The sequence below is a fragment of the Lissotriton vulgaris genome, chromosome 1_1 (assembly GCF_964263255.1).
Source record: "Lissotriton vulgaris chromosome 1_1, aLisVul1.2, whole genome shotgun sequence".
Classification (NCBI taxonomy): domain Eukaryota; kingdom Metazoa; phylum Chordata; class Amphibia; order Caudata; family Salamandridae; genus Lissotriton; species Lissotriton vulgaris.
The window spans coordinates 1,879,300,452-1,879,327,719 of record NC_141685.1 but is presented as its reverse complement, the minus strand read 5'-3'; the positions used below and the strand labels follow the sequence as shown (position 1 = coordinate 1,879,327,719).

The window sequence follows — 27,268 nt, the reverse complement described above, 5'->3', positions numbered from 1 at the left end:
GTATACAGTTATCCATATAGTGACTCATACAATCACTAAGTCTTAGGCACACTTAATTAGATATAACTGTCACATACACTGTCTTTTTTTCAAGTTTAATGGAGATGTACCATTGAGAGAAATATTTCATCACCACCACACCCATAAACATATACACTCACTGAAACAAGTGTTATAACATGTAGTCTTAACCTCATATACCTACTGAATGAAATATTCACACATTTTTTGGCAATCACACACCCCCAACCAAACCACATAGACATTCATTTACCCATATAAATACTCAGTTAAGAAACCAATAACAAATATAGTCTTTAACATAGCAATTAAGACAAAGCAATAGACTTTCACACAGTTTAGTAACTACACATTATATATAGTGAGACTCTACAAATTAGTCATGGAAACAATCAATGATACTGTTACTAAATCCACCATCCACACATTTATATTTATATATCCACTCATTCTTCAATGCAAAGTAGTGTATTTATAATACATATTTAAATATCAAAGCAAACCACATTCACTGGATGATGTCATCAGTGATGTCACTGACCATGTCATGAATGATGTAATATGTGACATCATCAGCAGTGGATTGCGGGTTCGCAAGTTATAGTGAGTACAACTAACTATAATGGGGGAAGTTCAATGGTTTTGTATGAGTAAAATGTCCAGCTAACTATAATATATATATATATATATATTTATATATACGTGTGCGGACGTGCGCGGACCTTCGCGCGCACGAGCTGCATGCTGATTGGCTGCCAATGTCTGTCAACTCTCCAAAACAGAAATTGTTGGCAGCCATCTTGTGCCTCGGTAGACTGAGGCAGAAGAAAGCAGAAAAACAAACGTGTAGATCTCAAAAAGGGGGCAGGGTAGAAGCACCCTGACCCCCTAGGCCTGCTCAGGGGGTCCCACTAGGACCCTCCAAGGCAAAAAAAAAATAAAAAATTCGAAAAATCGCGGGTGCGCGCACGGGTCCGCGTACTGTACGTGGACGGTGCGCCTATCTTTCCGAGAAAGCTGCATGCTTATTGGCTGTCAACACTCCAAACCAGGAAGTGTTGGCAGCCATCTTGTGCTCATTAGACTGAGGCACACGAAAGCAGAAAAACAAACGTGTAGAACACAAAAAGGGGGCAGGGTAGAACCACCCTGACCCCCTAGGCCTGTTACGGTGGTCCCACAAAGACCCCCAAGGCCAATTTTTTTTTTTTTAAACCCGGTATGTTTTTTAAAAATTACCCCCCCCAGGGGGACCAAATCGCAGGGGCATAGTGATAAAGAGGTGTGGGGGGTGCCCAATCCCCCCCACACTGCTCCGGGGACCGCCGCCCTCCGGGGCAAAGCAACACAGCCCCTCGTCGCATACTGGAGGCTCCTGGTGGGCTAGTTGGGCCCCAGGGACCCCCAGTATGCAAGGGGAATTAGTTCCCCCTCTTCAAACATGCACGGGGGCTGCGTTGCAGAGAGGTGTAAAAAAGGGTGTGGCCTCATTACACCTCTCTGCAATGCAGCCCCTGGCACATACTGGAGGCTCCTGGTGGGCTAGTTGGCCCCCAGGGACCCCCAGTATGCAAAGGGATTAGTTCCCCCTCTGCAAACGCGCCAGGGGGCTGTGTTGCAGAGAGGTGTAACAAGGGACATAGCCTCATTTCACCTCTGTGCAATTCAGCCCCCTGGCGCATACTGGAGGTTCCAGGTGGGCTAATTGGCCCCCAGGGGCCCCTAGTATGCAAGGGGAATTAGTTCCCCCCCTTCAAACATGCACGGGGGCTGCGTTGCAGAGAGGTGTAAAAAAGGGTGTGGCCTCATTACACCTCTCTGCAATGCAGCCCCCTGGCGCATATTGCAGGTTCAAGGTGGGCTAGTTGGCCCCCAGGGACCCCAGTATACAAGAGGAATTAGTTCCCCCTCTGCAAACACGCCTGGGGGCTGCGTTGCAGAGAGGTGTAAAAAGGGGCGTAGCTTCATTACACCTCTCTGCAATGCAGTCCCCAGGCGCATACTGGAGATTCCTGGTGGGCCTTCAGGTCTTATATAGTTAGGAATTGGCATTAAAAAAACCTTTGAAATTCACTGAAAAAAACATAGGTTTCAGGCCTTATATAGATAGGAATTAGCATTTTAAAAACCTTTGAAATTCACTGAAAAAACCATAGGTTTCAGGCCTTATATAGTTGGGAATTAGCATTTAAAAAACCTTTAAAATTCACTCCAAAAACTATAAGTTTTAGGGGTGTTATAGTTAGCTGGACATTTCACTCATACAAAACCATTGAAATTGCTCCTATATAGTTAGTTGAACTAACTAAATTTCGCGCACCCGCAATCCACTGCTGATAATGTCACATATTACATCATTCATGACATGGTCAGTGACATCACTGATGACATCTCAAATGACATCACTGATGACATCACTGATGACATCATCCACGTGACAATCACATACACCTTTTCATACACTAGTAAAATATTTCATCACTCTTTGTAAAATACAGAGTATCCTATTTGAATCCATTGTCACAGCAATACAAGTATTTAAAAACCCACTCAGTGATTCATAGATGTATACACACATCTAATCACTTACCTGTAGATTCACTCATACATGCGGTCAATGAACAATAGAACACTATCAAAAATACTTATACACCTATATCGACATTACAGACCAGCACACATCCTATTCACATATGAAGTCATCCTACTCACTTATGCAAACAATGGATCATACTGACATATTTACTTAGCTACACACTTATACAAACACAACTTCATCTATTAATTTAGATAGATAGTAAGTCATACTTAGTGAATTATAAAATCATTATTACAAGTATACAGTTATCCATACAGTCACTCACACAATGATTGAGTCTTATGTATACTAATTTATATACAACAACTGACACATACACTGCCTTTCATTGCCTTTTATATTTCTAGTTTGTTGGACATGTACCATTGAGAAATATATTTGCTCATCATCACACCCATAAAGATATTCACTCACCCAAACAACTGTTAGAACATGTAGTTTTAACTTCATATATCTAGTGAATGAAGTATTCACACATCTTTGGGCAGTCACACACCCCCCACCGAACCACACACACATTCACTCTCCCAAACAAATACTCAGTTAACTAATCAATAACTAATATAGACTTTCACATAGCTAGTTACCAACTGGAGAACCAGTTTACACAACAACTGACAAAGTGATACAGATATTCACACAGTTTAGTCACTATCCACTATATTTAGTGAGACACTATAAATTGGTCAAGTAAACAGTCAATTACACTGCTACTAAATCCTCCATCCAAATATTTATTTTTATATATCCACTCATTCTTCAATGCAAATTGCAAAATTATATAATGCATATTTAAATAACGAAGCAAACCACATTCACTGGATGGTGTCATCAGTGATGTCATCAGTGATGTCATTTGAGATGTCATCAGTGATGTCACTGACCATGTCATGAATTATGTAATATGTGACATCATCAGCAGTGGATTGCGGGTGCGTGAAATATAGTTAGTACAACTAACTATATAGGAGCAATTTCAATGGTTTTGTATGAGTGAAATGTCCAGCTAACTATAACACCCCTAAAACTTATAGTTTTTAGAGTGAATTTTAAAGGTTTTTTAAATGCTAATTCCTAACTATATCAGGCCTGAAACCTATGTTTTTTTTCAGTGAATATTTATATACTCGAATTTTGGCATTACAATGAGAAAGCCCAAGCATTCATAAACAACGATAACGGAAGAGAATGAAAAGGTGCATTATGGAACACTGAGTCCCCGCCACTTCCGTTCTCGCTACCTATAGAAGGAGGTGCCGTTACAGATGGACTGAAGCCCCACCAATAAAGATGCAGAGAGGATTCAAATATTGGAGGCTGAACAGGGCATTAACAATTGGTTTGGCACTGAGGAAGGTACAATTACCGAAATGCATTTGCCACATTAAACCTTTATTTTGTTAAACAATCCCGCTTGTGCTCCGTGTGTTTGAAGTTGCTGGCAAGGCAAGAAGGAGTCACCTACCTTACGGAGGCACCCGCTGCTGCGTTCTGCTGCCGGTGGACTGGTGTTGTGGAATATATATATATATATCCATATCCAACAGCTTTATTCACCTGTACCATTTTGATTAGTTTAGGTGTTTCAGTCACTGAGAGGGCCTTATTGCTAAGTTGAATGCCCAGCCATATTCCATCTCTACTTAGATGGTAATCGGTTTAAGATACGAGTGAACAGTTGGATTTTCAACTGCGAAAATCTGAAACAATAAGTTGGAAAATTACTGGAGTGGATCCAGTTAATTGTTTAGGGCTTTACGGGGAACATCTTTGCACTATTGTAGATCATTTTATAGGCAAACAAAGAAATAAAAGGTTTATTTCATACAGTGTTTTTGTAATTATCTATCAAGGCCTTTTAGCCATTTTTGTTGCCTATAGGTTCTATAGCACATTGGGGAGAATACCCTATCAATTTGGTGTCTTTGATTTTAACTTTCCCTAGTTGGGATTAAAACTGGTGTAATTTATGCTGTTATTTAGAACAAACTATTGATTAAAATAATGCTTCTAATATGGTGTTGTTGCATTATGCAAGTGTCTCTGTGAAGATGATTAAGCAAGGGACCAGGAAGTTAGACTAAGAAGTAAGGATTAATGACTGGAAGAGGGTGCTTTCTCAACAACTGCCTGTAATTTAATAGCGAGCTAATCAGATCAGGCAATTAATTTAGAAGAGGTCACTGAGATGATGCTCTCAATAGAGAAACCCAAGTTGAGTTTGTGGCCTGTGGAATGCATGCGACAGATGCCAATTGGTGGATGTTAAGTGATGAGTGGCTGGATCGTGGTGGCTTTCGTCCCAGACATTCATAACCCTGAGCGCGAAAAGGGCCAAGCAATTTATAATTAATTTGACTAAATATCTGCTAGCTGGTCTGCGAACCAGGGTTTTCAATCAGGAGGTCTCCGTAGCATAGAAAAGTACAAGTATCTGCCTCAGGGTTTGAAGAATAAGGATTCACAACAATGAACAGATGATTTCACAGTGGCGTTTGACATATGCCAGCATATTGGCAAACTGATAACTTATGCTCCCCTTCCAGACACAGTTAATTTCTGTCCATCTAAAGAGTCCTTTTGTGTACCCATTGCATGCACTGTCTTGTAGCCATGTCTAAGTGAGATAGCATAATTTATTATTTTGGGCAATAATTAAATCAAGTATTTCAAATGTGCTCCTTTCTTAAAATGTAATATTTGGTAAATTAGTACAGTTCATTGTGCTCCGACATAGCATAAACTTAGAATTAATTCCTCCTTACATCAGTGATTTGGTGGCATATGAGCAGTTTGCTCAAAAATAAACACAATTTTATTATTTTTGTACGATAACTTTACATATAAATACAGTTATATAAGTTATTGGTTGCATGGTTAGTGCTAAATTATTTACAATATTGATAGTTATACATTGAGCACATAATTCAAAATGCTCATAAATTAAAATTGGACATAACCAGACCTTCTAAACATTTTGTAAATCTCGTGGCGCGGATTATTCTTCCATAACAGCAATTTAATTTGCCACGCCTCCACTGCCTGAAATGTGGAAAAAATGCGAATATATGCATGATGTACTAGTGTTCACCTGGAACAGTCGTTGATGTGTGATGATCTTGGTCACACCCAGTAGATTGTTCTAATATTATCAAAGCGCGGACAGACAAGCCATTATAATTACTTTGATAATGCAGTAATTTGCGTATCAAAAACATTACTACAGATTTAGGAATTTCATTTCTTGGATTAATTGGTGATCTTCTGCACAGTTCTTTCGCTAGTTTTTGAAAAGTCAATAGCCCTGGATTAGAGCTACAAAAAAAAGCCAGTTACCCACCCAAAACAAATTAAATCTTTTCCAGTCAGTCGACCAAAATTATTCTTGAATCTTGCACTCAATTGAAATGTTGTGCTTCTAAGAGAAAATCTGTATTAAAGAGCCATGGAGTGAATCTCTATGGTAGACTGAATACCACTAGCAGACAGATGGTTTTGCATATGTTACAGCTTAATGTAACATAGCAGCCGAATAGGTGGCAACACTATGGAGTTTTATGGTTGCAGAACATTTTGTTTCAATGGAGCGTGGCTCTGTTGCATTTGAACACATGCTGTTGTACCATATACACAGTTTTGTGATGCTTGTATTTAATTTATTGGCAGTAGTCGTTAAATTACATAAACAGATGTATCAGCGATATTTGGATTGATCAGTGTTACACGCAGTTGTGTATTTGTGATTAGCAAAGTGTGAGGAGTGTAATGTCCGCAGCTTATTGCAACAAATAATTTCTCTTTTGGTATTACCAGGGGCATAAACAGTGGTGGCTTGTGATCCCTAAAACTGATGGGTGAAATACTTGTCACAGGTTTACCTCACTATTTTCAACATATTCCTTGGGTTCCCTCAGACAGAAATGCACCCATACACTCACTCTCACTGCTTCTCACACACAAGCAGACCTGCACACACTCACACTTTCACAATCACTGACCCTCAATAATAATTGCAAGTGTTCAGGGTTCAGATTTGTACACCTTGTGTACATGTGTTGTGTTCTGCTTAAACAGTGCAGTAGCAACAGGACCCCTGCATCCTGGTGCAACTGCATCTGCTGCATCCTGACTCACTCTTACCCTCTTTTACAATATTCCCCTTACTCACTCAGATTCATTTGCACTGCTTTATTCACTCCCTCGTTTTCCCTTATTCATACTATCTTTCTTCCTCATTGATTCTCACTTTTTCATTCTCTTTGACACTCTCAAACACATTAAACTAACACACACCTAACTCAATCTCATTCTTTCTCAATCACATCCGCACACACTTTCACTCATATATAAATAGAGAAACAACACTAATTTATTATTTCTTTACTTACCTTTTTAGGTCTCGCGCCTAGCGTTGCAGTGCGCAGTGTTGCAGTGCGCAGCACTGCACGCGCAGCGCGAAACCTCTTGTTTCATTTGCTGGCAACTCAGAGGCCCCATGGCACCGACAGAGAGGGAATCCAGCGCTGGACATTGGAACCTGCAAGCCATGATTCCTAACAAGAAGCCAGAATGAGCAGCAGGGCAGCAAGGCTAGGTTTTGAAAGGGAAAGACTCACCTCAAGCCTCCTCCTAGCTTCTTGATGGGTCTGGAATGACATCTCTATCAAACGCTGGGACGGTGCTAGGCGTCCTGTCCCTGCTGCTCTGTTTGGCTCCCCATTGGCCACCTGGGATACATTGTGTGCCTTGACAGTTCCATTTCAGTAGGTACACTCTGCTGTCTGAGACAGTTGCAGTGTGTTTGCTAAATAAAAATGGTTGTGCCTGTGTTAGGGGGTTATAGTTGAACTAGGCCCCTCACACACCCAATCCAGACATCCATCCACCGAATGCGGCAGCTGGATCGTTGCTCAGTTCCCTCCTCCAACGCCTGTCATCAGGAGCCTGTGGAGAGGCAGAGAGGGCTAACCAGTGCATTGCAGAGTTCATGTAAACACAAAAGTCGTTTTTGCATGTACATTGCTAAATTAAAATGTTAAAAGTGTAATAATTTAATTTAGTAATCGCTTGGTGAGCTCACAGGTGACATGGCTATGCCAGGAAATCCCTGAAGAGGAACCGCCCTTTAGTATAAAGGTTTTGCACTACAAATTAAAATGCTATGTTGTCAAGTGATTAGTGTTATTAGAGTCTTCGTCATTCCACTAACTGGCCCAGTTCTAAATCAGTCTAGGATCTTTATGGCAGTAACCATACTGTTGATATGTGTAGTGGACAACGTCTAAACCTCCGAGGTTAATGGGCTGGTCCCACTCCACCTCAACTCCACATGAATCCTACCTCGATCTCTGTGGTCATTTTGATACATGTTGTTACTCACACACAAATTACAAAATAACTGGACATATAGTACCAAATTAGAAGGCCCTGAAACATATTATGAGGCTAGTGTTATACTGAGAAAATAATCCCTTTTGTAAACCTTCTGAGAACCCTTTTCCTTTGTAAACTACTGGCATGCAGTACAACTTGTGAAACTGTTATTATGAAAACTGAGTGCATGCTCGAATGTACAGTGGTCTGAGATCCATTCGGGTCTTGCTCCTGATATGAAACTGCCAACATACATGTATAAGTACTGGCCACTTAAATATCGGCACGTATATGCATGTGATTCCCTTGCAATGGGACCATCTGTTTGATGACCAAAGTATGTGATTTTTCTAAGCTTTACATTTCTGCAATGCAAATTACAGACATGCCCCATCACTCATTATCTCTTTATTTAATTTTGAAAGAATTAAGCTCTCAGTGATAACCATGCCTTTTACTGAAATGCAGTTATTTATCTGTAATTAGCCCATGCAATACAATAGCTCTGCACAGTGGTCCTGTTTTGCCAATTTTTCTTACAAGCTCCGAATCACTAAATATTGGGGCCATTTATGTAAAGTTTGTGGTGATGCAAAAAAATTGAGCCATCCTATTTTGTACCATTTCTGCAGTTTTTGTAATTGGGAAAAAAAACGAGCAGACATTGGGCCAATCCACGTTTTATAAAGTCTAAAGCAAAAATATAGCAAATGGACTTTACACTATGTTTGCTTAATAAGAAAGAGCATAAACTGATTTCACATTTCAAAAGCGAACGTCTGGGTTATGTTATGTTATGAACTCTTATGCAGCGCGTGACTCACCCGGGGGCATCTCAGCGCTTGTCTAGGGGATAATAAAAAGTAAGTCCAGATGGAATCAGAACCAGATGGGTCACATCCTTATTAATGCAACCACTAAAATATAGTGCAAAATTACTTGGTTCCATTTTCCCTGTTGAAAAATACTCTGTATTTTACTCCAGGATGGATTTGGAAATAACTTTGTGTGCTCCATTCTCTATCATGCAAGCAATATGAATGGGACAGAACGCCATTTGGCATATTTTTTTACCAACTTAGTTCAAGTTTCATTCTTTATACAACCTGTTAGACCTGGTACCAATGCCCTGAGTCTCCCTTCCATTTTTCACTGTTGTCTCATCTGTTGTTAATGTTTTGCTGGTTTTAGATGCTTTTGGCACTGTGCCACTGCTATTCAGTGCCACAATGCAAGTGTTCCCTATTGTAAATTGTTGTAATATATTAGTGATTATATTATTGACTTATTTGATTTACTTGTCAGACCCTAGTACAGCGCACCATGTGCACCCAGGGCCTGTAGATTGAATGCTGCTAGTGGACTTGCCGCACTGATTGTGCCACCCACAGAAGCAGCTGGTAAAGTGTGTCTCAGGCCTGCCATTGCAGAGCTTGTGTGCAGTCTAGTAGTGCCATATCGACTTGGTAAGTGCACCCACTTACCAGTCCCTAAACATTCCATTTTCTACATGTTAGACACCCCTAAGGTAGGCCCAAGGGCAGGGTGCATTGTATGTGAAAGTTAGGACATGCCCTGGTGTGTGTGGCATGTCCTGATAGTGATTTACAGCCAATTTCGATTTTTCACTATTGCAAGGCTACCTGTCCCCATAGGCCAGAACGGGCAGTTTGATTATAACATCTTATAATCCTAACTGACCCAGAGAACATGATAGAAAAACAAATTTAGTATGCCTGAACTCAGAAAAATAAAACACATCTTTTAGTAAAGTTGGTTTTAATATTTTGTGTTTGAAAATACCACTTTTACAAAGTAGGTATTTTCTGACCTAACCATCCTGCCTGCCTCTGCTAGGTTGTGTATTGCATGTCTGGTTTGTGAGCGACAGGAGGTCTTGGGCTCCAGCAGTCTGATGAGTCAGGGCTGGGCTGAATAGTACCTTGGCTGCATAGAGAGTGGGGGGGGGGGAGATTTCCTTTTACTCCCCTGAGAACTCATAGAATAGAGAGTAGGGGGAAGAGATTTCCTTTCAGCTACCTGGGCCAGGTCTGCTTTCAACAATGCTGTCTCCACCTCCTGCCAGGAAGCTGCACAGAACTGGTTTTGGCTAGGTACAGGCCCCCTCTGCTCTCAGAGGACAAAGGATTTACTTGTATACATATTGGGGCCCAGACCCCAAGACTTTAGATCACTTCTGGACATCAAGACAGACTTTTTGCCAAGGAGAAGAGCCAGAGAATCTGCTGGAGTTGGACTACCCCTATGCCAGTGTGTTGCTTTCGGGGTTGGCCTGCAGTGGTTTCTTTATTGCCAAGGAAAGGAGAAAGACTTTTATTGCAACTTTCATCATCTTGAAGAAGAATTTCAAAGGGCTTGAACTGTGCTTGCCTCCTGCTGAAGTCTCCGGGATAGAGGACTTCACCACCAGCTCCCCCCTGAGTTTCCTTGCTGGGAATTTTGTCTGCAGAAGCCTGCGTGGTGTTGGGGCATGGAAGAGGGTCTCAATGAGAAGCCGGTCGCATCCACAGCTGTTGCCGTTGCATCATCGGAGAAGTGCGTCGCCACTGCAAGGGTTGCCGTCGCATCACCAGAGAAATGTGCTCGCTGTCACATCACCGGAGAAGCTTGTCGCAGAGCCTGTCGCTGCTTTGAAGTTACAGAATTCGCCGCACAGCCGTCGGGCATGCACGCATCACCTTCACATCGTCGCATCGTATTGAGGCACCATCTTGTCTCATCGCAACCGGGACGCACCACGAGTTTGTCGCATCATCTCCTCTCCGGTAAGGAACAGACGCATCACCTACTTTGCGCAAGCACTGAGGAACAGACGCATCGCCTCCCCTGGAGCAAGGAACCGACACATCGTTCTCCCTGCAAACCTTTTGTTTAACTTGCGTTTCCCATCCAAAGGTACTTTGTGAATAATGTGTCGAATTTACCATCATCTTTGAACTAGGCTGTTTTTACCATCTAAAAGTAATTTTCTTAATATTGTATTGTGGATTTTTTTGACATTTGGGTCTTGTGTTAAGTATAAAAAGAATACTTCTTTTTATAAAAACCTGTGTTGTGTCCATCTAGTGTTTTCACTGTATTACTGTATGTGTTCACAACTGCTTTACATACTGCCTCTGAGATAAGCCTTCCTGCTCATGCCAAGCTACCACAGAGTTGAGCCGGGGTTATTTTAGGAGTGTCGCCCCTTACCCTGACTAAAAGCAAGGGTCCCTATTTGGACAAAGGCGCAAACCATTGCCAACTAGAGAACCCCGGTTCTAACAAAACCTGAACGTGTTTGTTCCATTCTGTATTAACAGGGGCAGCCTTAGGCATGTGCAAGCTGTGCACCTGCACAGGGCCACCAAAATCCAGGGGCCACCACGCCAATATATATCCTCAATATAATAATCCTCTGAGGATGGATACATATTTGCATGGTGGCCCCTGGCAGGGATTTGGCGGCCTCCGGCTCTGTTCCACTTCCAAACACCCTGACCCCCCCAAACTCCCCCCCCCCCCACCCCCCCTCACTGGCCTCCGCGCTCCACCCCGCCCGGACCACCTCTTCTGGGGCCCCCTAACTACGCTCCCTGCCCGGGGCCGCCATGAGCCTAGAGCCGCCCCTGGCATTAAGCAAACATGCTTCAGAATTGATGGCATTCATTTATGTGCATAAGTGCCAATTTAGCATAATATGGTTCCTCATTAGAAGTGGGCAATTTTTTAAATTATTCTCATGTAGTTTGTCGAATTTGAAAATATTACCGAATTTGACTGGGCTGGCATAATCAAACATAGATGGGAAATAAGGCTGCAGGGTTTTGTGCTTCCCCATTGGGAAGACCATGTTCACTGCTTGGCACATCATATCCTTTTTCCACTCAAGAAGTCCTACCCTCCGACTTCAAGCAGCAGCGAAAGGAGATGGTGCGCAGCTCTTACAGCAATAATGGTAAACCTCTGCTTCTCCCACCCCTGTCTAGCAGCAGGAAAGTTCCTGATGCACTGCAGCTTTCTAATTTTTTTTTACCTGTGCTAGTTTTGCAGCTTTTGAAGCTGATTGGGTTAATAAAAACTGAAATGCTTGGTCATCAAATTGGCAACCTGCCTACCTGTACGCCTCATGCAAATTTAGCCCAAATCACTATCCCATCATCGATTCCTGCACAATAAATATCTCTAAGCCTGAGTTGGCTAAAATCTAATGGCCCTGTTGCTTTCTCCATTGTACTGCAAACTAGCCACAGTTGATTTAAGTACTGTACTGTAGTTGAATAAATAATCTTTAGAACGAACAAAATATCTTTCAAACTTAAGGGTACAATATTTGAAAAAAACTCACCACCTGCATCTGCCTTTCTCTGACTGTAATCTCTTCTTTTGTATATTTTTCAGCTTGAGTTCGAAAAGACCCAGTTGCAAAACCTAGAGCAAGAGCATAAGAATGTATCAACGCGCCTTGAAGAAGAGCGGGCCAAGAATAAGCACGTCGTGTTGATGCTGGTGAAAGAATGCAAACAACTATCCAGCAAAATCATCGAAGAGTCCCAGAAACTTGAAGAACTCATGTCAAAGCTAGAGGCAGAAAAGCAAAAATGTTCTGAGCTGGAGGAGGCGCTCGCTGCCGAGAAGCTCAAAAGCACACAAATGGAAGCACAGATGGAAGCTCAGATGGAAAAGCAGCTTTCGGAATTTGACACGGAGAGGGAACAGCTTCGTGCCAAACTCTTTCGAGAAGAAGCACACACCAAGGACCTTAAAGAGGAGATGGAGAAAATGAAAATGGTAGTTGAGCACATACAAAAGGAAAATGACTCCAAATTAAACTCCTCACATCCGCCAAAAACGAAAGAACTGCATTTTGTTTCGATAGGCGTTGGAGCGGATAGACCGTCTTCGCAATCTATTTCTTGTCAAACTGATATATTCAGGGTTGATAATCAAACTGAAATCACAAAGAAGTCACCGTTGACTGTCCCAGCCAAGCCCACAGCCATGGCTGCTGGTAATACAAAAATGAATGTTTGCACAAATTCATTAATCGGGAAACCAGGTATTGACAGGCACGTGGCCTGTAATGACTCAGTTATTGTTTCTTCCACAGCCCATTTGTCATGCCCACCTCTTAGCAGGACTGAGGAGAATGGTTCTAGCTCTTCACCAGATTTAGCAAGTAGCACCTCTCTTTATCAAAATAACCCCGCCTTTTCTACATTACCAGCGTCGCCCAGCTACTTATCCTCTTCTATGCATAGTTTACAATCACATTGTGCCAACACAACTTCGCATTCAGGCCTAAATCCCCGAGTGCAAGCGGCTAGGTTCAGGTTCCAAGCCAACGCTAATGACCACGACCAAAATGGGAATGCAACTCCGAATGCTTCAACAAGAGAAATACCTCCTCGTGACAATGTAGCTGCAAAGCAGCTAGCCAGGAACACTGTCACACAAGTTCTTTCACGATTTACAAGTCCACATGGAGGTGCCAGTTTGAGACCAGGATTGCCACATTCAATGGAAGTGGGCACATATCCACCAATAGCTGCAAGAATGGCTCATCAAACTTTTGGTTTAAAATCTCCCACGGTATCAAGAATTGATCGGGGCAACCCTCCACCAATACCTCCCAAAAAGCCAGGGCTTTCACAAACTCCATCTCCACCACACCCACAGTTGAAAGTTCTCATGGATGGCAGCCGATCCTCTCATGTTGCGGGGAAGGTTGAAAACAAATCCATGAATTCACTTCCATCTACATCACTACAAGGGATCAGGGGCATTAATGAGGAAACTTTGTCAAAGTCCTCCTCACCTCAGCTTCCACCAAAACCAACTATTGAACTTTCTGTGGCATCTGCCGGCTGCGTCATTCCAGCCATAGCCACATCACAGGTGGGTGCCTGGCCTCCCAAATCCCCTGGACTGAAACAACCTGCATGTTCCGAAAGCTCCCTTGTCATTTCCACCACCATTGCCTCTAACTCCTCCATAAACCCTGTATGTGCTTCATCCTGTAGACCATGTGATTCAGACAGCCTACTGGTAACAGCATCAGGTAAAGGGATTGTACATTTACCAACTGTCTCCTAGAATGTCCTGTCTCCTCTTCTTTACTATCTGCACTTCAGAATATTTTTTAGCTCTGTGGTTTATGTTACTGTCCTAGATTTTGCTGATAGCACTTTTCAGTTTTTGGGTGTATGGTAATTCCTCACGAAAGTCCTATTTTCACATGAAACTATGAAGTCAGTTTAGGAGTAAACTGCCTTATTAAGATGTAAACTGTCTCAATAATTCTTCAGGTTGTAGCCAAATCATATTTCATATAGAAACAATTTCAACAGTATTAGTTCATTGTTAAATGAAAAGGATTCCCAGAAAACGGCATACTTTACATTGTACGAATTTTGATGTCTAAGAATTCAGGATCTGTAGAACTCCAAAAGCAGTGTCTAATCACACAGAATGCTCAGTGTGAGGAAGCCGCATGGAAGGGTCGCAGAGGGAAGGTTAAGGGAGGTAAAGTTACTGGAGACTTTGTGTTTTTTTATTATAGGTTAATGTTCTACTCTTGAAATCTTGGCAGCCTCATTCACCATCCACAGTCAAGCTACCCTTCCATGCTAAGGGTTTGTCTCTAATCATCTTGGGGTTCCACTTTCATTGAAACCTCATAGATGGGTGTATTACATCGGCTGAGTGCCTGAGCTGCTTGAAATAGAAAGGAGATACCTCATGGGTTCACCATGTATGCTCTGGGACCCCTATCGCCATGACTATGCTTTGTGTGAGAAGTAGGGTGGCATAATTACGTCCTGTAGCTCGCTCCTACTGTTGGCCCCGGCAGGAGCAAGGCTCATAGTGCGCCACCTTGTAAAACACAACACTATCTATGCTACTTTGAATGTAGATATAGGTAGTGGGAGTGCAGTGCTCATTTTACCGCTCCTGTTGAGCATAACCTTTGAGTGTATCCCAGAATATCAAGAGCTACATTGGTTGGAGCAACGGTGAACTAATGGTTAGATTATGGCAATGCCCTCTATTATATTATATATTATTATAATTATTATTATAAATATTATTATATATTATATATTATATATTATATATTATATATATATATATTAAGAAGCTTATTGTCTCCAGAAAATCCAAAGCAGGAAAATGCGAGTAGTGTTCAACATCAGAGATGACGGTCATGTGCAGGGGACCAGGCGCGGGCTACATTGTTTTCCAGTACAGTCAAAGACTCCCTCCAAGGTCTGTGCCTGCTATGCATGTGCCTTCATAGCGCTACCTGCTCATATTTATGAGAAAATATGGAGTCCTGTATCCCACAGAGATTGCTGCAGACCCAGGTTAAAGAATTACTTGCCCGCATTCATTTCAATTTAAAATCTATGGGTGAATTAGGCACCTATTTATGTAATAAACTTTTTTGAGACATAGGAACGTCTCTCAGATTTGAGATATTCAGAAACAAGTTTAAGACCTTCTTATTGTGTAAGCCCAGGCCACCTTCACTCTGTGGCAGGAAATGGTTTCATTTAACGGTTCAGCACCTAGAGACCGCTTTGTGTGGGCCTTGGTTCGCAAAATGTGTTCTTATCGCACCTGGGTGTTTAGCCCATAAAATGCAGAACATAACTGTGCGCACACATGAACTCGGTCCATGAAAAAGTAAAACTGTGAGTCGTGTTTGCTAAAATTTGTGTTGCTTCTACATAGCATGTGCAGTGTGTGCTCAATGTATGCACATACAAACAATGAACCGCCGCACAAAAGAGAATAGATATAAGAAGTGATGGTTCAAGAAACTGTAATGTAATCAGCAGTCTAGTAGTTGGGTGGGCGGAGTTAGACAGGGACAAGGGGAAGAGGAGGAGTGTAGGCAGGAAAGGGGCAGATAGAGTAGGGGCATGGACGGAGAAGGATGCAAAGAATAAAGCTCCTTATAATATAAATAATCGTGTCTGTCTTCATTGAGTCAGGACACGACAGAAACGAGAAGGAGGTTCTTTTCCAGACAGGAAAAGAAATCTACATTATTTCCTGAGACACAAACATTGCAACTATAACTTGCTTCGATTGGCCTTTCTCCCAAACCGCTGCTGCCTCTGCCAGACTCAAGTAAGGAAACCTTGTGATCAGGAGGGTTTCAGCAAAGTGAAAGTCATGAAACCTTCAACAGAAACTTTTTAGTTGCTAGAGACGTCATTCGCTGTGTGCATGAGCGACAACACCATGAAGCATAGATATTTTCATGGTCATCATTTGTACTTTTTACCCCCATGTACAACTTGCGCATGATGCGTATTGTGATCAGAAAAAACATGTCCTTTGTTAAATCGGGGTCACTGTACAGGTGCATTTGTGACGCAGTTCTGTGTGCTCTAAATCACAATATTTTAATTAAGAGCTTCCCTTGGTGCATACAGGAAGCCAAAATGCCTAATGTTACTGTTCTGCAGTGTTTAAAAAAATGATATCCATTTTGGTAAAGAATGAAGTGAGAGCTTTGGACATATTTGGTTAGCAAAATCTTCAAAATCTATTTTAAACAAAATCGTGCTAATTGTCGTAAGCATACAATAATGGACAATTCACAGTGAAACAATCAACACAATATATAATTTCCAAGTAGATGTGCACAAGCGGCTGTTGTGTAGAATTGAAATCAGCAGTTGTGGAACACCTGGAAAGTAGGGATCCTGTTTTCCTAGGTTTATGCAAGTCATGGTTAGCCAATTACGCTTTATTGATTAATCAATGCAATGCTAGTTCCATATTTCATGTTAATAACCAGAACTCCGCTAACCTATGATTCTCCAGAAAACATGTGTAGTTTTGTGGTCTACTTCGACCGATTATTGGCTGGTATTTTAGCCTGCTGTGACTTGCTCTACATGCGGTACATTTATTGAAAAACGCACCACAGGCGTTCAGTTGGATGACTGACATCAATCTGAGTCACTTGAGATTACTTCAGTGCTTGCCAAAGTCCAGTTGAGTGAACTGCTGGAATTGTGAGGTTATAAGAGGAGGACTCCATTCATTGCATTATTGTGTACTCCCCTTTACTTCTGTCAGACGTGGGAAGTGTAGGCTCATGGAGTGGGTACACAGCCTTGGGATGCTCCATACACGTCCTGAATCCAGTGCTTCATTTGTAAAAAAGTATATATATATAAAAAATTAAAAAATCTGTGTCAGGACCCTTGTCAGCAGGGCACTGCTGCTTGCATTTCCCATTGCCCCTTCCAGTGCTCCAGATTACAGAACCAACAGCAGTACTAACCATCACACACTGCAAGTGTGATGATTCAGACTATTCCAGGCACCCAAAGCTGTAAGAACGGCTTGGACAGCAGATATTGGTCATTTTGAGAATATGTTGAAGTAATCAACAGTTGTTTTAGTGCTCATCTCTAAATAAATAAAACAGCGCCACCATGTGACACTCTGTCATAAGTGCGATTGTTGACAATTAAGTGACGATGCTGAGCAATGGAAACCTCTGGCTCAAATTAAGCACTGCCTGAGTCTGCTAACAGAGTTGCTTGTCCAGAGGGGAGGCAGCACCTCAGAACGTTTCAGAACAAGCTTGTGCAACATATTAAAGATCCTGCAATTGGATATCCCAAGTCCTATTTTATCCTGCCTAGTTGACATGCCCGTTTGGGAGCGAGTTTCGAAATCGAGGCTGTGCCAGTTTATATCGCTGGACAAATGTAACTTCCCTGTCCTCGGCGTCCTAGCGTGAATTAGTGGAGAGGTCAACAGTGCGCGGTACGCACGTGCCCTACGTTCCCGTGCCTCAAGGTCACGTGCGAGCACTGTGTGTGACGGGTAGGCTGATTCGGCGCCGACCCGCGGTGAGGTGACTGCTCAGGTTCTCATTGGAGTCTTGTGTCAGACCTGACGATAGGACTCCGTAAAATGCAGGGGGTATTTTAATTTCTATTACACCACTCACATGGCTGAAGTGAAAACAAAGGTCGTGAAAGGTTGAACACGAAAGGAAATGCAACTAAATGAACATGCGCGAGTACCCTGTGCGAAAGCTAAGAAGTCTGTTTTTGTGCGGGAGGAATGACAGCTTAACTGTCTCGACAGAAAGAGGCCACATTCCTCCATGTTTAGAACAACACGCCCAGTTCAATGAGAGAACTCTTCTGTCACAACATACCCCAAGCCCTCTTAGATGTTTGGTTGCTGGAAAAAAACGACAACAACGAAGAGCCGCAATTTACTATTTTAGCTTATTCCTGCAATCAGCTGCTTTCAAAAGACATACAATTATTAAAAAAAGGAAGAGTAGTTTAGTTATGAGTTATATTTAAATATGCATTCACATGTTTAACGAAAACCATGCAATAAATAAATAAATACCCGAAGCAGGTGGATTACCATACCCGATACAACCTTTTTCCTCACCCTTCTTTTTATGATTGCACTTAAAAAGTCACGTTTATTAATTTTTTTTGTTACTGGTTGTTTGGGCCGTGAATGTGATTGGCTTAAAAGCTACAGGCGAATTCTTACTCTGGGTTCTAAAATTAACCCTCTCCATTTCTGAAGCTGATGCCAGAAGCTGTTTATCTCTCCCTGTGTGCTGTAGTCACTGCATGCCTTCTTTGTCACTTTCACATCCACGCCACACTGTTATCTAACCTTTGTGTCTTTAAAGCAATTTCATTACATGAATGCACTGTAATAGCTCTAATTCTGCTCTCAAGCCAGGTATGTACTGCATATCGTTGCAGGCTCTGTGCAATGAAGTCTTTTGTGTATGTAAGATATTTTTGTTTCACAAAGACGCCTTCAGACTAAAGCAGACATGTCTAATGATGTTATAACTCTGATATTATTAATTTACAGGTATCATCACGTTTTCTGACAATACAGCTAGTAAAGGAATCCGCTTGCAAAGGCAGACTGAATCTTGCAGCTTCCCAGCCAGAGTTTACATTTATTTTGATTGCTGATCATCTGCCAATACATTTATGTTTTCGTCCTTAGGAAATTGTGTTTTGGGACGCAAACATTCTTGAGTGTGAAACAAAAAGATTCTCATCCATTTAGATTTTTTTTTAATTTGCTCTATAATTTAGAATTTTTAAAATTGCTCTGATTTATTAATATTCAGTAATTATCATTTTCTACCATCATATGGCATCAGTCTCACATGTGGACAAACGAGTCTGACAAAAGTCCACCCTCCACTTCTTATAAGAGTAGGTTAATGCTGCCCTCCACTTATAATGTAGGTATAGTGTGTGTTACATGCACTCAGAGTCATCTCCGGAAATCTGTGCTATAAGAAAAGGGAGCACACTTTAATGTCCTCTTATCAAAATGGGAGAAACTTTTTCCTGATTTTTTAAAATGTCTTGCTCTGCACAACTTTGAGTTATATATTCCAATGTTAACGAAAAAAATCAAAACATCTTGAAGTGGTCGCGGTGCCAGTGTTGGTTCTCGACTAGCATTTTAATATATTTTTCCTAAAGACAAACATGTAATTTAGAGCAATTTCCTGACCTCGCTGAAGCAAGATTTGTGTTGGGAAGTGGCCTGCCAATTTGTTAACACGTTTAGATTTTTTTGACAATCACAGTGGGGCAAATCTTATGTCTTCTTACATGCATCAAGATTACAGATGTGCGCAATGTTTGCAATCACTTAAATTACGTCTTTTAGAAGATAGATGTTGGTTTGCGATAGAATGCAAAATTTGGGCCTTACCGAATCCCAAATCAGATAGTGCTAGCGCACTGTTGTGACTGCTGTTCAACTGAATGGCCCCACACTGGCAATTCATTGGCTGCATCCCTCAGTTATAAATCAGTGCAGTGTAGAGGATGCTGGCGGTGACTCGCTCACCAGCCAGGCACCATGTGTTGACTGCAAGAATGCCACCAAAGAAAAAACTGGTTATGGACATTTTATTTCTGCTGAACATGAGTTGTGGTTCAATCACTGAAAATACCTAAAACATCAGAACCTGCTCGGTCATCTGCAAAGTTTGTCACCAATAATCACGAACCAGCTACTACATGGTGCACTGTGCTCACAAGACTGAGTTTTTGGTCCTGCTAGATCTTTTTCTGGCTTCAACTAAACTGACCTATGATGCTTCTATGCATTACTGCATACTTCATTGGACTGAGCAGCATGGCACAAAATCGGGTTGCCTGCGTCTGGTCTCACCAAAATCTATTTGTCTAAATCGAGACATTTAAAATCTTCCAGTTTCTGTGCCTCTTGAAAGGACAAAGGAGATCCTTCACAATGTACTAGCATGTTCTGTTGATCGTTAAGAGCGACTTGAGGTTGGATTTCTACACTTACTATTTTAAGTGTTTGATCCCCAAATTAGGTGTGAAGTCTGATATTTTCATATCAATAATTTGGCACTTTAACATGATCAAAAACGGACTTTGAGAAACATGTTTTATGCATGCGCTGCTGTACCTGTCCTTTATATGTGTAAGAATGTGTGGATTTGAGCATGCTCTGTAAAATTTGATGACATGTGGTCCATGCACTCATCTCATAAACTTCTGGGGTATTTTGAATTTTAGAGTATTTTATAGGTATTTAGTTCCTACTTATACCAGACATAAACAGTTTAATTAAATATGTCACCTTGTACCAGTCTTAATTCAAATATTTAGATCTGCATGTGAGTTGAAATAAGATAGTAGGAACAATTAAACTATTTTCCTTGAAACAACTGATACCCAAAATTATAAACAGGGCCCATTCTTTTACAACCCCCCCCTTTTTTTTACATATCAAACATCTTCCAGCTGAACCAGTAACTACTCTAGACGTCAGGTTTTCTTGAAATAGAGCAACTTCTCTTTGTAAGACACATCTGACCATTTGATGCCTCTTAATACTATCACATGTGGCTTTGCCTGTATTCTAGTGTACAATTCCCCAGTATTGCATTCCATCATTAAATCCCACTATATTCAAATGTAGCTCAAGTGGAACATTCCTACATAGTTTTTTCATTCCTGCAGAAGCCCAGCCTAAAACCAAGTAACATTTGATAAATATTTAGGCATGGCACATTGTAGATGGCATCTAAACTGTTAAACGCTTGCAGGCTTTCTTAGTCACCATCATTTTACATTGGGCTATTCCCGAGGCCTGAAGGCTCAGGCTGGAACACTCCCTGCTTAAGAAGCCATGATTGAGCCACTGGAAGAAAGCTTCCCTGATCAGCTAATAAGAGTGGGTTAATGCCATAGCGCTTCAAATACAAGTAAATAGCATTGTACCTTTTATGTAATCTTTCAATATGGTTGCCATGGAATTCCATGTCCCAGGTGCCACCATGCGCCACTCCTGTGTTCGCATAAACCAGCATGACTATGGTACAGATTGACCAAGATCACAACAGTGGTGTACAGGTCTGCATCAGGAGATGCGCCAAAGAATGGCACTGACTGAACGGCACAAATGTAATTTTACTCTGGGCTGTCAGTGCCAATGACCAAGTAGTCTTGTATGAAAGTCCACAGATCCCTGAAGACTCAGTGCTGTTAAAGCAAAGCCCGCTACTGGATCATGGATTGTGCAGTGGTTTCATCTGTTCACCTTAGTTATTTCTCACTCCCTTGGGGTTTTTCCTTAAGTAGTCCAAATATGTTATGTCATCTTGTGTGTTTATACATGTGCCTAGTCACCGGGGTTCCTTAACTGGAATGTCATATTTGTTTGTAACGCTGAAAATTCGCTTCTGAATGTGATTACTTTAATGATGGAGTATGTGGGGATGTGTCATTTAAAATTAAATATGTGTTTAGATTTGCCTTCTTTGGACTAGAAAAGCGTGTTCAGACACCTGGCACAACTGGTGGTTGGATTTGTCTATCTTGGATATATATAATATGATTTTTTCAATGTGCAAAAAGCAAATACTGCGTGGTTTCTGCTCTTCAGTCTCCATGGTATCATAACAGCACAAATAAAGCTCTTTCGTTTTCTTTTTTTTTCTTTTTGCAGCCTTTTGCGCAATGCAGAGTTAACAAGGTTTTCCACCCCACATGCAAGAAACGTCATGCGCTTAGCAAATCTCCTTCTAAAGCTGCAGCTTAAGAATTGCACTAAGAACTTTTAACCCAGATAACACCGTTTCTAATATTATTGTACAGAATGTTTTTCTTAGTTAGCAAAGGTTAAAGTGTGTCTTAAAAATCATTAAATCGATAAACAGATTGAAAGAGTTGCTTGTGGTCATGGACATTTGAGCCTGTGACATAGGAACTGCATCTCTAGATCTACTTGTAGAACCCAGTATGTATCACCACAATAGGATTTGATACATATATTAACATGTTGAGTGAAATTCTTACATTTTCAAAGCAGATTTTCAGTTAACTGCAAAATGCATCATTGGACCAGATATAAATTATAGTTCTAATTGGGCATTGCAGTTTAATTTCAAATTGTAAGCAGTTTTCTTAAATCCAAGATTATTATCTTTATATTTTTTGTCATGCCAATGGTAACTATCATTTGCATTGGAAACTGAAAGCCTGTGTCGTGTGGGGCAGTATTGCTCTTGCAATGTTTTTGCTAAATACTGATAAGGCTGCACTGAACCTAATCAAAAACATTGAAACATAAGTGTGGAGTCTTAATTCATGGGTGTATTTCTTTCTAATGTGTGTTGCTTTAACTCACAGGCTGGTCTCCCTCCCTAACCCCTTTGCTAATGAGTGGTGGTCCTGCCCCCCTGGGTGGCGGGTCCACCCTTCTTCACCAAGCTGCTGCCCAGGGAAATGTCACTTTATTGTCAATGCTGCTTAATGAAGAAGGAACGAACATTAATTACTCCTGTGAAGATGGCTATCCTGCCTTGTATTCTGCTGCTGAGAATGGACATACAGGTAATTTATTTACAATTACTTCCCCTAACCCCGCCCCCTCTTACATCATTTTTCATGAAACGGAATTTATTGTAAAGCTCCTTAAGGTATGGTCTGCTGCTAAGTGCCAAGAGCCATCTCAGAGAATATGATTTTAATTCAAAAGATTAAAATAACAATGATTTTTACACAGTCAAATTGAAAAGCTGTAATGTATTTATTCAGATGTTATCTATTTTATTATACATCTAACAGTGAACTAGTAGCAAACATATGTGCCATTTTGCAAATGTATTCCAGCGATTAGGACTCGACATCATCCCCACAGGAAAACAAATGCTGACAAATTAATGTATTTCTTTTGTAACGTGGTCTATTTGTTCTTAAAGATGTTACGGTTTCAGCTCCTTACATATGTTAAACGACTGCAGACATATGAAATACTAGACCGTATTAAGAAAGATGTGATACAGCAAATGACTTGATGCTAATCCGAAATCCTAGTCTGCAGATCAGGTAGGGTCTCGCTACTTACCCTGATGTAAAGCACAAGTGAGGTGCACATACATCAAGACTGTGTCCAGAGCGGACTAACCTCGATAGTGAGGCTCAAGGCCAAAGCAAGAAAATCACACCAACTCCCCGAGTCAAGCCCCTTGCCACTGCAGCATCCATAGGATTTAATTGTTATGATGAATGAAAACCAGTGCCACTGCCTTGTGTGCAAACGGTGCACCACTTATAGGAACAGAAAATACCATCTCACCCTGACACGTACCTTTCACTTGAAGTTTCACACTTTCTGAAAACCGTGTTTTCTAACTTTGAAACTAATTTACATTGGATTATTACAAGAATTTTCTTGCCACAAACTAGAGGCTGAAAACGAGTTTTCCTTAATTACACAGTACATATATCACATTCATTATATAGATTTGGACCCTGACTCTCTACATGGTCTATGTATCTCATAAAGAACATTACAACTAGTATTGGAGAGGATGATGGTGAACATGTAGTAAAATTAGTACAATTACAGTCTATGTATGTCTTGCACCAGAAACCACGTCACAACTAGTATTGGAGAGGAAGAAGGTGATCATGCATTACAGATAACCTCCACCTACATTGTTGTAAATGGATATTGCAAACCACCTTAAATATGCAATTTCCATAGGGAATTTTAGACTGAACTACAGCCAAAATAGTTTAGTGGAGTTGCACCAAATTCATCAGACCGTTCGATCTTTCTCCCGAAAGTGTACTTTTTGTGATTAGGTGTAAGTCCATTCAGTAATTTTGGAGAAATTCAGGTTAGAAGAATAGAGATACATTGAAAGTCTGTCGGGGAGTTAGCAGGACAGGGAATTTAAAAAGTGTTGTGATTGGCCAAGCAGGCTCTTGCTTCAGTTTGTCATTTTGCTCCTGCGGAACTGAGCTCTCTGATTGGCAGGCTGCACCAACAGAAGAAATGTTGCAGCCACTATTACAGGCCCAAAATGTAAACAAAACCATTGGGGGTTCGCCGTGGTCCCACTAGAGTTCCTCGAGAACACCAGGTAAACTGGGAAAATGAAGTACAAAAAAAGTGTGGGGGTGTCTATGGGGGATTGGCTGCCCACGGGAGGTTGGACACGCAGCCTGGTTGCCCACCAAGCCCTGCTTCCAACCCCACGCTGCACACAGATACAGGCTGTGTGTGGCTGGTGATTGAGAACCCACAGAGGGGTCGGTATGATTATAAGATCTTACTTTGCGTTAAAAAGAACCCTAGAAATTCACTGAGAAAGCAAAGGCTAAAGTGACATTATAGTTGGTTATGGTAATGAGATCTTACTTTACATTAAAAAGAACCTCAAATTCAATGTAAATATTTATATTATAGTTAGTTGAAACATCACATTTTAAACAAAAAAAAACTGAAATTAAACAGTTATAGTTTACTGCGCTAACTGGAAATTCCTAAATGCCATTTTGTTAGAATTGATGCTGTTGAATTTAAAGCCATTCCTCCGTAGCAAGCTGAAATAAATGAGTATGAAATGTTAATGCAGGCATGAAACGAGAAGGTTAAAAATGTTAGGGGTGGTGTGTGTTTATAGTAATTTGGGCCATGATATATTTTTAAATAGGCTAAACATTATTTGAGAGAGATGTCTGCATCAGTAGTGCATCTCCTTTCCAAAACATGTGCCCCCACCATGCACTGCCTATGACCTTTCTGTCTGTCTGTCTACCTACCTATTGTATATGACCATTCACTAAAAATGACAAAGGTTCAAGTGATGTTATAGTTAGGTGAAAATGTCAGTTAAAAAGTAACATTGTAAACGAACAAAAAACATTGAAATTGATCAGATAATGTTTACTGAAGAAACTATAGCTCATGCCCCTACTATACATAGCGTTGTTCTCGGTGATGTTATTAATAATGTCGTAGAACATTTCATGTGTGAAGTGATGTGTGGTCATAAGCAGTGCTTGGTAAGGGTGCGAGTTATTGCTGTTTTTTGTTTTTTCAGGGAATTTTAAGATTTTTTAAAATGTAAAGTAAGATATTACCATACCTAACAAAAAGATCACTTAAACCTTTTATTTGTCAATAGATTTCTACTTTTTTAACATAAAGATTTTATTTCCAAATGTAACTATGCCAACCCCTTCCTTTTACAGTCTTTGGTCATGCATAGTGTGGGGTTGGTTATAGGGCCAGGCATACAGCTAGGCCCTCCTCCCAACCACCAGCAGGTGATCAACACCCCCACTGCACACGGTCCCTTTTTTTACAAAATGATTTTCTCAGTCCCACATGACACTTGCAAGAGTGTCTAACGAGCCAGGGCATCTGCCTGTGCTCCTGCAAGACTCATGCAGGATTGCAGTACCCTACAAATTCTTTTTATGACTCTGGGTGTAGGGGTCCTTTATGGACGTCCCCTACAACAGCTTAGAGGATCAAGGGATTCCTACCCTGGTCCTTAGACCTTAATTAGTTTTTGTTTTAATTTTCAGGACATGGGGACTGAGTCCATAAGTCCTGTACTGGTGGCTGCAACATTCGTGTTTGTGTTGTTGACCAGCTAAACCGAGTGAGTCCTCTCATGGGAGCCTTACTCACTCATGAGATGAGGCTAGCCAACAGGAAAAAAGGCAATTGTGGCCATTCAGATCACATCATTTGAAGTTTTGTTGTCATGGATCTTGCAAGACTCTTGTGTACCCAACTATATAGGTATCTATAGATTTTGAACCTTAATTGCTCAAGCAGTACTGAATGGATTTAAACCAAAGCACAACTATTGGGTAAAGATCTAGCCTGCTGCCAAATTTGGTGTCATTCCGTTCAGCTGTTTTGGTATCAATGGAAATTGCATTGGGAAATTGCGTTTTGGAACCCTCCTTTTTCTTGGACCCTGCTTGATGGGTCACCACCGATGTCCACCGGCCCCGATGGGGTGCCGTTGGACATATTCACCCATAATCTGGATCTGTGGTCCCCAATTCTTACACGGGTTCTTGAAGCTGCAACCACAGTAGGTTTAGTCGAATCTTGGTCAACCTCTATATTGCTCCCCATCTTCAAAAAGGGAGATCGAAACAACCCAGCTTGCTATAGGCCTATTTCCCTCCTGGACTCCGTTGGCAAAGTGGCAGGCCGATTAGTTCTTGAACTTTTACAGGACTGGGCCACCGAAAAACACATAATATCCGATTTACAATACGGGTTCTGTGAGGGTCTGGGAACCGTAGAGCAAGCATTAAATCTCTCCTTGTTAATGGGAAAATACATTGTCGCAAAGAGTGGTCATTTACATCTGGTCTACGTAGACTTATCCACAGCGTTTGACTGTGTTTCCCATTTAAAGCTGTGGTCAATCCTTCTGAAAATGGGTGTAGACCCCCCATTGGTTGCCTTTATACAAGATCTCTACGCTGAGGCTTCAGCCAGAGTCAGATATGGCCATGGAGGGGAACTTACCAATTCATTTCCTGTGGTAAAGGGGGTCAGACAGGGCTGTGTCCTGGCTCCCTTCTTATTTAACCTTTATACTAACGGTTTAGAATCTGCAATGTTGGAAGGGAGCCTGGACCTGCCCGCAATCGATCGCCGCCCAATCCCTGTATTACTATACGCGGACGACGCGGTGATTATGGCCAAAACACCACTCCAACTACAGTATCTCCTTGATGGATATTGCCAATTTATGGCAAGCCTAGACCTTATGGTTAATATTAATAAAACCTTTGTAATGCATTCAGGCAACCGTGTAAAAAAGACTAAAGCTATTTTCATTGATAACAACAAATTGGAATGCACCAATTCCTACCTATATTTGGGAATTTTAATCGACAATAAGTCTCGCTGGCAACAAGCTAT

The 27,268-nt window shown here is 41.3% G+C and overlaps 1 protein-coding gene across 2 annotated transcripts in view; it reads left to right on the top strand.

The window, feature by feature from the left end:
* The window catches only part of CTTNBP2 (cortactin binding protein 2), a 670,231-nt gene that overhangs the window by 320,146 nt on the left and 322,817 nt on the right, over nt 1-27,268 (top strand). Inside the window, exons 4-5 of one of the 2 annotated variants that reach the window (XM_086919417.1) lie at nt 12,395-14,054; nt 22,708-22,911. In XM_086919417.1, coding sequence (XP_086775543.1) covers nt 12,395-14,054; nt 22,708-22,911 — 1,864 coding nt within the window. Of the gene's footprint in view, nt 1-12,394; nt 14,055-22,707; nt 22,912-27,268 lie in introns of those variants that run through there. The other variant, XM_086919418.1, reaches the window with a different exon arrangement.